At 48.7% G+C, this 16,275-nt stretch overlaps 1 protein-coding gene across 2 annotated transcripts in view; it reads left to right on the top strand.

Moving 5' to 3' along the window:
* The window catches only part of LOC129861945 (anoctamin-3-like), a 110,301-nt gene that overhangs the window by 32,117 nt on the left and 61,909 nt on the right, over positions 1-16,275 (top strand). For both annotated transcript variants that reach the window (XM_055933171.1, XM_055933172.1), the window contains 5 exons: positions 468-664; positions 1,444-1,599; positions 4,356-4,456; positions 4,707-4,751; positions 6,667-6,801. In XM_055933171.1, coding sequence (XP_055789146.1) covers positions 468-664; positions 1,444-1,599; positions 4,356-4,456; positions 4,707-4,751; positions 6,667-6,801 — 634 coding nt within the window. The remainder of the gene's footprint in view (positions 1-467; positions 665-1,443; positions 1,600-4,355; positions 4,457-4,706; positions 4,752-6,666; positions 6,802-16,275) is intronic.

Consider the following 16,275-nt stretch of genomic DNA (forward strand, 5'->3'; position numbering starts at 1 on the left):
TGTCTGTCTGTCCTGACCTTTTTACTGATCATCCTGGATCTGTCTGTCTGTCTGTCTGTCTGTCTGTCTGTCTGTCTGTCTGTCTGTCTGTTTGTCCTTGACCTTTTACTGATCATCCTGTATCTGTCTGTCCTGACCTTTTACTGATCATCCTGTATCTGTCTGTCCTTTTTACTGATCATCCTGTATCTGTCTGTCTGTCTGTCCTGACCTTTTACCTATCATCTGGTATCTGTCTGTCTGTCTGTCTGTCCTGACCTTTTACTGATCGTCCTGTATCTGTCTGTCTGTCCTGACCTTTTTACTGATCATCCTGTATCTGTCTGTCTGTCTGTCCTGACCTTTTTACTGATCATCCTGTATCTGTCTGTCTGTCTGTCCTGACCTTTTTACTGATCATCCTGTATCTGTCTCTGTCTGTCTGTCCTGACCTTTTACTGATCATCCTGTATCTCTTTGTCTGTCAGAAGCGGCGAAGGACAACTATGGGGAGGAGTCAGAATCTGTGAAGGACCACTATGGGGAGGAGTCAGAAGCTGTGAAGGACCACTATGGGGAGGAGTCAGAAGCTAGTGCGTACAAGGCAGGAAGAACAGACGAGTCGTTTCTCATTCAGAAACCTGCCATCCGAGCCAAATTAGAGGCACGAGCAGATTCGCTCCAGGTACCACAAACACAAGCACACAGTAAAAAGAAGGCCGGCCCTCTCAATCTGATTGGCCGTCAGGCATGTCAATCACCCGGCTATTCCACCCAATCGGGACGCTTGGACGCACAGCAGGGCTCCTTCCTTGACAACCTCAAGTTAGCCCGTTTACATGCTGATGGACTATTCACATGCTGTTTCCTAACCTATTTATTCCCTATATCATTACATTAAGACCACAACAAGTAGATAAAACATCTTCAAATGCAAGGGGTATTTCCGTGTATGTGTGTGGTGGTGACAAAGCTTACAGTTATGGGCCTCAACGTCACGTTCTGACCAGACAACCCTAGAGTGGGCAGATCTATGTCAATCAGCACATAAGTACATTGCAGGTGAGGTGCTCAGAGCCAACCTCTCAGACGAGCTCCAGCTAGCCATTTTATCCCCACACCACCACACCGCACCCCACCCCACCACACCACACCCCACCACACCCCACCCCACCCCACCCAATAACCAGAATGACACTGCGCCAATCTTTTTCAATGTCTCACAGTTGACGCAGCTTTTGAAACATTTGATTGAGAACTATCAAGCATGAATGAAAGTCACTCTGTTTTGCCACCACACTAAATGCTATTTAAAACATACATTTATTTGAGGTTATTAATATGATTATGAGTTTAGTTGGGGAGAGGAAAAAAAAAAACTAAAGTTGTCGACATAAGGGTTTTATTATTTGCTTTATGGATGTGTTATGAAGGCCTATTACTGATAAACACTTATTTCCGTAGGGGACCGACGCTGGGCAGCCGTCCGGTCTGATGTTCAGAGATGGAAAGAAGCGTATCGATTACATCCTGGTCTATAAGAAGTCCAGTCCTCTGGTGGAAAAGAGAGTCACCTTCGAGAGGAACCTGAGAGCTGAGGGGCTGATGCTGGAGAAAGTGGTAGGGTACATGTACTATACTCTAACAAGAGGTCAGAGTGACGGCAGCAGGCGGCCCGCTGGGCTAAAACCGGCACGCGCGCTATACTTTTTGGGGGTGGAGGGATTATAGTTTTGATTTTGGGTTTAAAAAAAAAAGACTAAAATAATTTAGGAATTCAGCTGAGAACGAGTTTTTAGGAAATCTGTTCCCAAGTATTCCTACGAATGTGGTAATTTCTCAATGTAGTAAAGGTTATTTTCAAATATAATCTCTTTTTTGGGCTTAGTTGTGGTCCATTTGCAATGTACAAACTATTATAATTATGTTCCGGTCTTCCGCTCCTGAAAGAAATCAGCCCGTGGCTGAATCTAGTTGCCCTACCCCTGGTGTATATACTGAACCAAAATATAAACGCAACAACTTCCAACGATTTTAGCGAGTTACAATTCATATAAGAAAATCTGTTAATTTAAATAAATAAGACCCTAGTCTATGGATTTCACATGACTGGGCAGGGGTTTCAGCCAAAGGTGGGTCTGGGAGGGCATAGGCCCACCCAATTGGGAGCCAGGCCCAGCCAATCAGAATGAGTTTTATCCCACAAAAAAGGGCTTTATTACAGACATAAATACTCTTCAGTTTCATCAGCTGTCCGGGTGGCTGGTCTCAGACGATCCCGCAGGTGAATAAGCCGGATGTGGAAGTCCTGGGCTGGCATGGTTACACGTCGACTGCAGTTGTGAGGCCGGTTGGACGTACTGCCAAATTCTCTAAAACGGTGTTGGAAGCGGCTTATGGTAGAGAAATGAACATTCAATTATCTGGAAACAGCTCTGGTGTACATTTCTGCAGTCAGCATGCCAATTGCACCCTCCCTCAAAACTTGATACATCTGTGGCATTGTGTTGTGTGACAAAACTGCACATTTTAGAGTGGCCTTTATTGTCCCCCAGCACAAGGTGCACCTGTGTAATGAACATGCTGTTTAATCAGCTTGTTGATAATCCAACCACCTGACAGGTGTGGCATATCTTGGCCAAGGAGAAATGCTCAGGGATGTAAACACATTTGTGCACAAAATTTGAGATAAATACACTTTCTGTGCATAGAGGATCTTTTATTTGAGCTCATGAAACATGGGACCAACACTTTACATGTTGCGTTTATATTTTTGTTCAGTATAATATAGGCTAGAGGAGCATGTGAGCTGAGGGGCTGATGCTGGAGAAAGAGGAAGGGTGCATACTCTCCTACTGTATACTAAAACTACATTAATATAGAATATACTCTCCTACTGTATACTAAAACTACATTAATATAGAATATACTCTACTACTGTATACTATAATTACATTAATATAGTATATACTCTCCTACTGTATACTAAAACTACATTAATATAGTATATACTCTCCTACTGTATACTAAAACTACATTAATAAAGTATATACTCTCCTACTCTATACTAAAACTACATTAATATAGTATATACTCTCCTACTGTATACTATATTAATATAGTATATACTCTCCTACTGTATACTAAAACTACATTAATATAGTATATACTCTCCTACTGTATACTAAAACTACATTAATAAAGTATATACTCTACTACTGTATACTACATTAATATAGTATATACTCTACTACTGTATACTACAACTAAATTAATATAGTATATACTCTCCTACTGTATACTATATTAATATAGTATATACTCTCCTACTGTATACTATAATTACATTAATATAGTATATACTCCACTACTGTATACTACATTAATATAGTATATACTATACTACTGTATACTACATTCAAATAGTACATACTCTACTACTGTATACTACATTAATATAGTACATACTCCTGTGTACTACATTAAAATAGTACATACTCTTCCCACATTGCCCCTACAGCTCTATATTAATGACAAAGTTTGTATTTGTCTTTGTATTTTTGTTACAGAAACTACAGAGAATTTTTATACAATGCCTTGAATTTGTTTTAACTATTATTTAACTATTTGGTAAATTGGTGTCCCACTGGGCACGTACGTGTCTGTTCACCGTCTCCTTTTGATTTACATTTGGTTTGGTTGTCCCACTAACATGAATTCAACGTGAAATCAACAAAACATGTCGTCATGTCATTTGATTTCGGTGAAAAATGGAGTGGGGGGGGGGGGGGGGGGGGGGTGAAATAACGTTGATGACTTTCTGCATATCCAATCACGTCGTCACATACTTTTTGCATATCCAATCACGTCGTCACATACTTTTTGCATATCCAATCACGTCGTCACATACTTTTTGCATATCCAATCACGTCGTCACTTACTTTTTGCATATCCAATCACGTCGTCACATACTTTTTGCATATCCAATCACGTCATCACTTACTTTTTGCATATCCAATCACGTCATCACTTACTTTTTGCATATCAAATCACGTCATCACTTACTTTTTGCATATCCAATCACGTCATCACTTACTTTTTGCATATCCAATCACGTCATCACATACTTTTTGCATATCCAATCACGTCATCACTTACTTTTTGCATATCCAATCACGTCGTCACATACTTTTTGCATATCCAATCAGTTTTACCACGTTGACTCAACGTCATCACATACTTTTTGTTGTTGAAATGACAACATTGATTCAGCCAGTTTTTTTTTGCCCAGTGGGGTGGCACTCGTGAGCATATTCTCAAATATTGTCATCGTTTCTTTGTCACGAGCTAATTTCCAATTTCGTCCCCTTCGAAAGCCGTCTCTGACCAACACCGACGTCATGTCTGTGAAGATCCACGCCCCCTGGGACACACTCTGTAAATACGCTGAGCAGATGAATGTCAGAATGCCATTCAGGTAGCACTTCCTATGAATACCCTCGACATAATGCATTATAATACACATTTATAACGCCTTATGAGCTATACACAATGCATTATAATACATGACATAAGCGCTTTAACAACTACTCGCAAACATCTATAACTACAGCCTGTTCAATAAAGTTTTAGGAGCTCTTTGTATGGATTGATCCGGTTGGATTCTTCGACCCAACCACCAATGTCTTCTAATTTATTGTTGTTTATTGTTGTTGTTTTTTTTTCAGGAAGAAAATGTACTTTACGGATTGGAAGAGCAAAGTTATGGGCAGGCAAGTGGATTTACATGATATCTTATTAGGTTCAGGCACAGTGTGATGCCGAGCTTGACTGGTTGAGCACTGCAGAGCACTTCTAATGAAATACAGGATCGGGAGCATTCATCACCGTGACGGTGCTGAACCCGTGGTCGAAGTCGTAGTTAACACAGCTGGAGTGGCCCTGTTGACATCACCGTGATGGTGCTGAACCCGTGGTCGAAGTCGCAGTTAACACAGCTGGAGTGGCCCTGTTGGCATCACCGTGATGGTGATGAGCCCGTGGTCGAAGTCGTAGTTAACACAGCTGGAGTGGCCCTGTTGGCATCACCGTGATGGTGATGAGCCCGTGGTCGAAGTCGTAGTTAACACAGCTGGAGTGGCCCTGTTGGCATCACCGTGATGGTGATGAGCCCGTGGTCGAAGTCGTAGTTAACACAGCTGGAGTGGCCCTGTTGACATCACCGGGATGGTGATGAACCCGTGGTCGAAGTCGTAGTTAACACAGCTGGAGTGGCCCTGTTGACATCACCGTAATGGTGCTGAACCCGTGGTCGAAGTCGCAGTTAACACAGCTGGAGTGGCCCTGTTGACATCACCGTGATGGTGATGAGCCCGTGGTCGAAGTCGTAGTTAACACAGCTGGAGTGGCCCTGTTGACATCACCGTGATGGTGCTGAACCCGTGGTCGAAGTCGCAGTTAACACAGCTGGAGTGGCCCTGTTGGCATCACCGTGATGGTGATGAGCCCGTGGTCGAAGTCGTAGTTAACACAGCTGGAGTGGCCCTGTTGGCATCACCGTGAGCTGTAGCTGTTATTTTATTTGTAGAATAGAGAGAACAGAAAGAGATAGAGGTAGAAAGACACGGACAAGAAGGCAGGGAAGTTTGTTCTGGAGTCCAGAGTCCCACTGCTACACTGGATGATATATTAAGATGGAGCCAGTCTGTGCCACCAGAGATTCTGGGTTTGAGTCCAGGCTCTGTCGCAGCCGGCCGCGACAGGGAGGTCCATGGGGAGGCGCACATTTGGCCTAGCGTCGTCCGTGTTAGGGAGGGTTTGGCCGGCAGGGATATCTTTGTCTCATCGCAGACTAGCAACTCCTGTAGCGGAACGGGTGCAGCCCAGGCTGAAACAGTCGCCAGGTGTACGGTGTTTCCTCCTCCGACACATTGGTGCGGCTGGCTTCCTGGTTAAGTGGTCATTGTGTCAAGAAGCAGTGCGGCTTGGTTGGGTTGTGTTTCGGAGGACGCATGGCTCTCGAAATTCGCCTCTCCCGAGTCTGTACGGGAGTTGTAGCGATGAGACAAGACTGTAACTACTAACAATTAGATACCACGAAATTGGGGAGAAAAAAAGGTTAAAAAAAATCAAAATAATCAAAATCTGCAACCATTGATCATGGGCCATCAGGAGTTGGTTAGAAGAAGATAAAACGTGATTAGATCAGGGAGGGTGATTGGGTCAAACTGTCATAATACTCTACCTCAGAGGAATTAATTCACGATTTAATGAATGAGTTCAGGATTAGTTTATCCTGCTATTTAAACATGTTGTGTTATGTATACGAATGTGCGATATTAAGCTCTTTTAAGCCCAATAATAAGTCACCCTGAATCACTAAAGAGTGTCTGCTGCAAAGTAAACAAGACATAATAATGAAGTCTTCTATTGAGTGTTTGACTGTAAAAATGCAAAATGTGATTTCTATGTGATTTTAATTATTATCATTGATAAAATAAAACGATATCTGGAATAATATTGGTAAATTAACCCTATGTGGTCTATTGCTAGGCTAATCTTGGTAAATTAAAACCCTGTATGGTCTCTTACTAGGCTAATCCTGGTAAATTAAAACCCTATGTGGTTTGTTGCTAGGCTAATCCTGGTAAATGAATCTGATTTTCTCTGTGTCCTCTCTCCCTGAAGCCGGTTCCATCTGAGGTGTCGTCAGATAAAGAGCTGGTTACCCAGGAACCCCATGAAGCTGGACAAAGAGGCCCTACCTGACCTAGAGGAGACAGACTGCTATACAGCCCCGTTCAGCAGGGCACGCATGCACCAGTAGGTTCTATACCTAACCCCCTGACCCTAACCTCAACCCCCTAACCCTAACCCTTACCTCAACCCCCTAACCTAACCCTTACCTCAACCCCCTAACCTAACCCTTACCTCAACCCCCTAACCCTTACCTCAACCCCCTGACCCTAACCTCAACCCCCTAACCCTAACCCTTACCTCAACCCCCTAACCTAACCCTTACCTCAACCCCCTAACCTAACCCTTACCTCAACCCCCTAACCCTTACCTCAACCCCCTAACCCTTACCTCAACCCCCTAACCCTTACCTCAACCCCCTAACCCTTAACTCAACCCCCTAACCCTTACCTCAACCCCCTAACCCTTACCTCAACCCCCTAACCCTTACCTCAACCCCCTAACCCTTACCTCAACCCCCTAACCTAACCCTTACCTCAACCCCCTAACCTAACCCTAACCTCAACCCCCTAACCCTTACCCTTACCTCAACCCCCTAACCCTTACCTCAACCCCCTAACCTGACCCTTACCTCAACCCCCTAACCCTAACCTCAACCCCCTAACCCTTACCTCAACCCCCTAACCTAACCCTTACCTCAACCCCCTAACCTGACCCTTACCTCAACCCCCTAACCTGACCCTTACCTCAACCCCCTAACCCTTACCTCAACCCCCTAACCCTTACCTCAACCCCCTAACCTAACCCTTACATCAACCCCATAACCTAACCCTAACCTCAACGCCCTAACCTTAACCCTAACCTCAACTCCCTAACCTTAACCCTTACCTCAACCCCTAACCTAACCCTTACCTAAACCCCCTAACCTGACCCTTACCTCAACCCCCTAACCCTTACCTCAACCCCCTAACCTAACCCTTACATCAACCCCATAACCTAACCCTAACCTCAACGCCCTAACCTTAACCCTAACCTCAACTCCCTAACCTTAACCCTTACCTCAACCCCTAACCTAACCCTTACCTAAACCCCCTAACCTGACCCTTACCTCAACCCCCTAACCCTTACCTCAACCCCCCAACCCAACCCTTACCTCAACCCCCTAACCCTAACCCTTACCTCAACCCCCTAGCCTGACCCTTACCTCAACCCCCTAACCCTTACCTCAACCCCCTAACCTAACCCTTACCTCAACCCCCTAACTTAACCCTAACCTCAACCCCCTAACCCTAACCCTAACCTCAACCCCCTAACCCTAACCTCAACCCCCTAACCTAACCCTTACCTCAACCCCCTAACCTAACCCTAACCTCAACCCCCTAACCCTAACCCTAACCTCAACCCCCTAACCCTAACCCTTACCTCAACCCCCTAACCTAACCCTAACCTCAACCCCCTAACCCTAACCCTAACCTCAACCCCCCAACCTAACCCTTACCTCAACCCCCTAACCTGACCCTAACCTCAACCCCCTAACCCTAACCTCAACCCCCTAACCCTAACCTCAACCCCCTAACCCTAACCTCAACCCCCTAACCCTAACCTCAACCCCCTAACCCTAACCTCAACTCCCTAACCCTAACCTCAACCCCCTAACCTAACCCTTACCTCAACCCCCTAACCCTTACCTCAACCCCCTAACCTGATCCTAACCTCAACCCCCTAACCCTTACCTCAACCCCCTAACCTGACCCTAACCTCAACCCCCTAAACTAGCCCTAGCCCTAACCCTTACCTCAACCCCCTAACCTGACCCTTACCTCAACCCCCTAACCCTTACCTCAACCCCCTAACCTAACCCTAACCCTTACCTCAACCCCCTAACCTAACCCTTACCTCAACCCCCTAACCAAACCCTAACCTCAACCCCCTAACCTAACCCTTACCTCAACCCCCTAACCTAACCCTTACCTCAACCCCCTAACCTGGCCCTTACCTCAACCCCCTAACCTAACCCTAACCTCAACCCCCTAACCCTTACCTCAACCCCCTAACCCTAACCTCAACCCCCTAACTAACCCTTACCTCAACCCCCTAACCTAACCCTTACCTCAAACCCCCAACCTAACCCTTACCTCAACCCCCTAACCTAACCCTTACCTCAAACCCCCAACCTAACCCTTACCTCAACCCCCCAACCTAACCCTTACCTCATCCCCCCAACCTAACCCTTACCTCAACCCCCTAACCCTAACCTCAACCCCTAACCCTAACCTCAACCCCCTAACCTAACCCTTACCTCAACCCCCTAACCCTAACCCTTACCTCAACCCCCTAACCCTTACCTCAACCCCCTAACCTAACCCTTACCTCAACCCCCTAACCCTAACCCTTACCTCAACCCCCTAACCCTAACCCTAACCTCAACCCCCTAACCTAACCCTAACCTCAACCCCCTAACCTAACCCTAACCCTAACCTCAACCCCCTAACCTAACCCTTACCTCAAGCCCTAACCCTAACCCTTACCTCAACCCCCTAACCCTAACCCTAACCTCAACCCCCTAACCTAACCCTAACCTCAACCCCCTAACCTAACCCTAACCTCAACCCCCTAACCTAACCCTAACCCTAACCTCAACGCCCTAACCCTAACCCTTACCTCAACCCCCTAACCTAACCCTAACCCTTACCTCAACCACCTAACCTAACCCTAACCTCAACGCCCTAACCCTAACCCTTACCTCAACCCCCTAACCTAACCCTAACACATACCTCAACCCCCTAACCTAACCCTTACCTCAACCCCTAACCCTTACCTCAACACCATAACCCTAACCCTTACCTCAACCCCCTAACCCTTACATCAACCCCCTAACCCAACCCTTACCTCAACCCCCTAACCTGACCCTAACCTCAACCCCCCAACCTAACCCTTACCTCAAGCCCCTAACCCTAACCTCAACCACCTAACCTAACCCTTACCTCAACCCCCTAACCTAACCCTAACCTCAACCCCCTAACCTAACCCTTATCTCAACCCCCTAACCCTTACCTCAACCCCCTAACCCTAACCCTTACCTCAACTTCCTAACCCTAACCCTTACCTCAACCCCCTAACCCTAACCCTTACCTCAACCCCCTAACCTGACCCTTACCTCAACCCCCTAACCTGACCCTTACCTCAACCCCCTAACCTGACCCTTACCTCAACCCCCTAACCTGACCCTAACCTCAACCCCCTAACCCTTACCTCAACCCCCTAACCTGACCCTAACCTCAACCCCCTAACCCTTACCTCAACCCCCTAACCTAACCCTAACCTCAACCCCCTAACCTGACCCTAACCTCAACCCCCTAACCCGTACCTCAACCCCCTAACCTAACCCTTACCTCAACCCCCTAACCTAACCCTTACCTCAACCCCCTAACCCTAACCTCAACCCCCTAACCTAACCCTTACCTCAACCCCCTAACCTAACCCTAACCTCAACCCCCTAACCTAACCCTAACCTCAAACCCCTAACCCTAACCCTAACCTCAACCCCCTAACCCTAACCTCAACCCCCTAACCCTAACCTCAACCCCCTAACCTAACCCTTACCTCAACCCCCTAACCTAACCCTAACCTCAACCCCCTAACCCTAACCCTAACCTCAACCCCTAACCCTAACCCTAACATCAACCCCCCAACCTAACCCTTACCTCAACCCCCTAACCTGACCCTAACCTCAACCCCCTAACCCTAACCTCAACCCCCTAACCCTAACCTCAACCCCCTAACCCTAACCTCAACCCCCTAACCCTAACCTCAACTCCCTAACCCTAACCTCAACCCCCTAACCTAACCCTTACCTCAACCCCCTAACCTAACCCTAACCTCAACCCCCTAACCCTTACCTCAACCCCCTAACCTGACCCTAACCTCAACCCCCTAACCCTAACCCTTACATCAACCCCCTAACCCTTACCTCAACCCCCTAACCTGACCCTAACCTCAACCCCCTAACCCTTACCTCAACCCCCAAACCCTAACCCTTACCTCAACACCCTAACCCTAACCCTAACCTCAACCCCCTAACCCTAACCCTTACCTCAACCCCCTAACCTAACCCTAACCTCAACCCCCTAACCCTAACCCTAACCTCAACCCCCTAACCCTAACCCTTACCTCAACCCCCTAACCTAACCCTAACCTCAACCCCCTAACCCTAACCCTAACCTCAACCCCCCAACCTAACCCTTACCTCAACCCCCTAACCTGACCCTAACCTCAACCCCCTAACCCTAACCTCAACCCCCTAACCCTAACCTCAACCCCCTAACCCTAACCTCAACCCCCTAACCCTAACCTCAACCCCCTAACCCTTACCTCAACCCCCTAACCTAACCCTAACCTCAACCCCCTAACCCTTACCTCAACCCCCTAACCTGACCCTAACCTCAACCCCCTAACCTAACCCTTACCTCAACCCCCTAACCCTTACCTCAACCCCCTAACCTGATCCTAACCTCAACCCCCTAACCCTTACCTCAACCCCCTAACCTGACCCTAACCTCAACCCCCTAAACTAGCCCTAGCCCTAACCCTTACCTCAACCCCCTAACCTGACCCTTACCTCAACCCCCTAACCCTTACCTCAACCCCCTAACCTAACCCTAACCCTTACCTCAACCCCCTAACCTAACCCTTACCTCAACCCCCTAACCAAACCCTAACCTCAACCCCCTAACCTAACCCTTACCTCAACCCCCTAACCTAACCCTTACCTCAACCCCCTAACCTGGCCCTTACCTCAACCCCCTAACCTAACCCTAACCTCAACCCCCTAACCCTTACCTCAACCCCCTAACCCTAACCTCAACCCCCTAACTAACCCTTACCTCAACCCCCTAACCTAACCCTTACCTCAAACCCCCAACCTAACCCTTACCTCAACCCCCTAACCTAACCCTTACCTCAAACCCCCAACCTAACCCTTACCTCAACCCCCCAACCTAACCCTTACCTCATCCCCCCAACCTAACCCTTACCTCAACCCCCTAACCCTAACCCTACCTCAACCCCCTAACCTAACCCTTACCTCAACCCCCTAACCCTAACCCTTACCTCAACCCCCTAACCCTAACCCTAACATCAACCCCCTAACCTAACCCTAACCTCAACCCCCTAACCTAACCCTAACCCTAACCTCAACCCCCTAACCTAACCCTTACCTCAAGCCCTAACCCTAACCCTTACCTCAACCCCCTAACCCTAACCCTAACCTCAACCCCCTAACCTAACCCTAACCTCAACCCCCTAACCTAACCCTAACCTCAACCCCCTAACCTAACCCTAACCTCAACCCCCTAACCTAACCCTAACCCTAACCTCAACGCCCTAACCCTAACCCTTACCTCAACCCCCTAACCTAACCCTAACCCTTACCTCAACCACCTAACCTAACCCTAACCTCAACGCCCTAACCCTAACCCTTACCTCAACCCCCTAACCTAACCCTAACACATACCTCAACCCCCTAACCTAACCCTTACCTCAACCCCTAACCCTTACCTCAACACCATAACCCTAACCCTTACCTCAACCCCCTAACCCTTACATCAACCCCCTAACCCAACCCTTACCTCAACCCCCTAACCTGACCCTAACCTCAACCCCCCAACCTAACCCTTACCTCAACCCCCTAACCCTAACCTCAACCACCTAACCTAACCCTTACCTCAACCCCCTAACCTAACCCTAACCTCAACCCCCTAACCTAACCCTTATCTCAACCCCCTAACCCTTACCTCAACCCCCTAACCCTAACCCTTACCTCAACTTCCTAACCCTAACCCTTACCTCAACCCCCTAACCCTAACCCTTACCTCAACCCCCTAACCTGACCCTTACCTCAACCCCCTAACCTGACCCTTACCTCAACCCCCTAACCTGACCCTAACCTCAACCCCCTAACCCTTACCTCAACCCCCTAACCTGACCCTAACCTCAACCCCCTAACCCTTACCTCAACCCCCTAACCTGACCCTAACCTCAACCCCCTAACCTGACCCTAACCTCAACCCCCTAACCCGTACCTCAACCCCCTAACCTAACCCTTACCTCAACCCCCTAACCTAACCCTTACCTCAACCCCCTAACCCTAACCTCAACCCCCTAACCTAACCCTTACCTCAACCCCCTAACCTAACCCTAACCTCAACCCCCTAACCTAACCCTAACCTCAAACCCCTAACCCTAACCCTAACCTCAACCCCCTAACCCTAACCTCAACCCCCTAACCCTAACCTCAACCCCCTAACCTAACCCTTACCTCAACCCCCTAACCTAACCCTAACCTCAACCCCCTAACCCTACCCTAACCTCAACCCCCTAACCCTTACCTCAACCCCCCAACCCTAACCTCAACCCGCTAACCTAACCCTAACCTCAACCCCCTAACCCTAACCTCAACCCCCTAACCTAACCCTTACCTCAACCCCCTAACCTAACCCTAACCTCAACCCCCTAACCCTAACCCTAACCTCAACCCCTAACCCTAACCCTAACATCAACCCCCCAACCTAACCCTTACCTCAACCCCCTAACCTGACCCTAACCTCAACCCCCTAACCCTAACCTCAACCCCCTAACCCTAACCTCAACCCCCTAACCCTAACCTCAACCCCCTAACCCTAACCTCAACTCCCTAACCCTAACCTCAACCCCCTAACCTAACCCTTACCTCAACCCCCTAACCTAACCCTAACCTCAACCCCCTAACCCTTACCTCAACCCCCTAACCTGACCCTAACCTCAACCCCCTAACCCTAACCCTTACATCAACCCCCTAACCCTCACCTCAACCCCCTAACCTGACCCTAACCTCAACCCCCTAACCCTTACCTCAACCCCCAAACCCTAACCCTTACCTCAACCCCCTAACCCTTACCTCAACCCCCTAACCTGACCCTAACCTCAACCCCCTAACCCTTACCTCAACCCCCTAACCTGACCCTAACCTCAACCCCCTAACCTAGCCCTAGCCCTTACCTCAACCCCCTAACCAAACCCTAACCTCAACCCCCTAACCCTAACCTCAACCCCCTAACCTAGCCCTTACCTCAACCCGCTAACCTAACCCTTACCTCAACCCCCTAACCTAACCCTAACCTCAACCCCCTAACCCTTACCTCAACCCCCTAACCCTAACCTCAACCCCCTAACTAACCCTTACCTCAACCCCCTAACCTAACCCTTACCTCAAACCCCCAACCTAACCCTTACCTCAACCCCCTAACCTAACCTAACCCTTACCTCAAACCCCCAACCTAACCCTTACCTCAACCCCCCAACCTAACCCTTACCTCATCCCCCCAACCTAACCCTTAACTCAACCCCCTAACCCTAACCTCAACCCCTAACCCTAACCTCAACCCCCTAACCTAACCCTTACCTCAACCCCCTAACCCTAACCCTTACCTCAACCCCCTAACCCTTACCTCAAACCCCTTACCTAACCCTTACCTCAACCCCCTAACCCTAACCCTTACCTCAACCCCCTAACCCTAACCCTAACCTCAACCCCCTAACCTAACCCTAACCTCAACCCCCTAACCTAACCCTAACCCTAACCTCAACCCCCTAACCTAACCCTTACCTCAACCCCTAACCCTAACCCTTACCTCAACCCCCTAACCCTAACCCTAGCTCAACCCCCTAACCTAACCCTAACCTCAACCCCCTAACCTAACCCTAACCTCAACCCCCTAACCTAACCCTAACCCTAACCTCAACGCCCTAACCCTAACCCTTACCTCAACCCCCTAACCTAACCCTAACCCTTACCTCAACCCCCTAACCTAACCCTAACCTCAACGCCCTAACCCTAACCCTTACCTCAACCCCCTAAACTAACCCTAACACATACCTCAACCCCCTAACCTAACCCTTACCTCAACCCCTAACCCTTACCTCAACACCATAACCCTAACCCTTACCTCAACCCCCTAACCTAACCCTAACCCTTACCTCAACCCCCTAACCTAACCCTAACCCTTACCTCAACCCCCTAACCCTTACATCAACCCCCTAACCTAACCCTTACCTCAACCCCCTAACCTGACCCTAACCTCAACCCCCCAACCTAACCCTTACCTCAACCCCCTAACCCTAACCTTTACCACCTAACCTAACCCTTACCTCAACCCCCTAACCTAACCCTAACCTCAACCCCCTAACCTAACCCTTATCTCAACCCCCTAACCCTAACCCTAACCCTAACCCTCAACCCCCTAACCTGACCCTTACCTCAACCCCCTAACCCTTACCTCAACCCCCTAACCCTAACCTCAACCCCCTAATCTAACCCTTACCTCAACCCCCTAACCTAACCCTTACCTCAACCCCCTAACCCTTACCTCAACCCCCTAACCTAACCCTAACCCTTACCTCAACCCCCTAACCTAACCCTTACCTCAACCCCCTAACCCTAACCCTAACCTCAACCCCCTAACCCTAACCTCAACCCCCTAACCTGACCCTTACCTCAACCCCCCAACCCTAACCTCAACCCCCTAACCCTTACCTTAACCCCCTAACCCTAACCCTTACCTCAACCCCCTAACCCTTACCTAAACCCCCTAACCCTTACCTCAACCCCCTAACCTAACCCTTACCTCAACCCCCTAACCTAACCCTAACCTCAAACCCCTAACCTAACCCTTACCTCAACCCCCTAACCCTTACCTCAACCCCCTAACCCTTACCTCAACCCCCTAACCTAACCCTAACCCCCTAAACTAAACCTAACCTCAACCCCCTAACCTAACCCTTACCTCAACCCCCTAACCTAACCCTTACCTCAACCCCCTAACCCTAACATCAACCCCCTAACCCTAACCTCAACCCCCTAACCCTAACCTCAACCCCCTAATCCTAACCTCAAACCCCTAACCTAACCCTTACCTCAACCCCCTAACCCTAACCTCAACCCCTAACCCTAACCCTAACCTCAACCCCCTAACCCTAACCTCAAACCCCTAACCCTAACCTCAACCCCCTAACCTAACCCTTACCTCAACCCCCTAACCCTAACCCTTACCTCAACCCCCTAACCTAACCCTAACCCCAAACCCCTAACCTAACCCTTACCTCAACCCCCTAACCCTTACCTCAACCCCCAAACCCTTACCTCAACCCCCTAACCTAACCCTAACCCCCTAACCTAACCCTAACCTCAACCTCCTAACCTAACCCTTACCTCAACCCCCAAACCCTTACCTCAACCCCCAAACCCTTACCTCAACCCCCTAACCTAACCCTAACCTCAACCCCCTAACCCTAACCTCAACCCCCTAACCCTTACCTCAACCCCCTAACCCTTACCTCAACTCCCAAACCCTTACCTCTACCCCCTAATCTAACCCTTACCTCAACCCCCTAACCCTAACCCTTACCTCAACTCCCAAACCCTTACCTCAACCCCCTAATCTAACCCTTACCTCAACCCCCTAACCCTAACCCTAACCTCGACCCCCTAACCCTAACCTCAACCCCCTAACCCTTACCTCAACCCCCTAACCCTTACCTCAACTCCCAAACCCTTACCTCAACCCC

Source organism: Salvelinus fontinalis, chromosome 9, assembly GCF_029448725.1.
Source record: "Salvelinus fontinalis isolate EN_2023a chromosome 9, ASM2944872v1, whole genome shotgun sequence".
Taxonomy (NCBI): Eukaryota; Metazoa; Chordata; class Actinopteri; order Salmoniformes; family Salmonidae; genus Salvelinus; species Salvelinus fontinalis.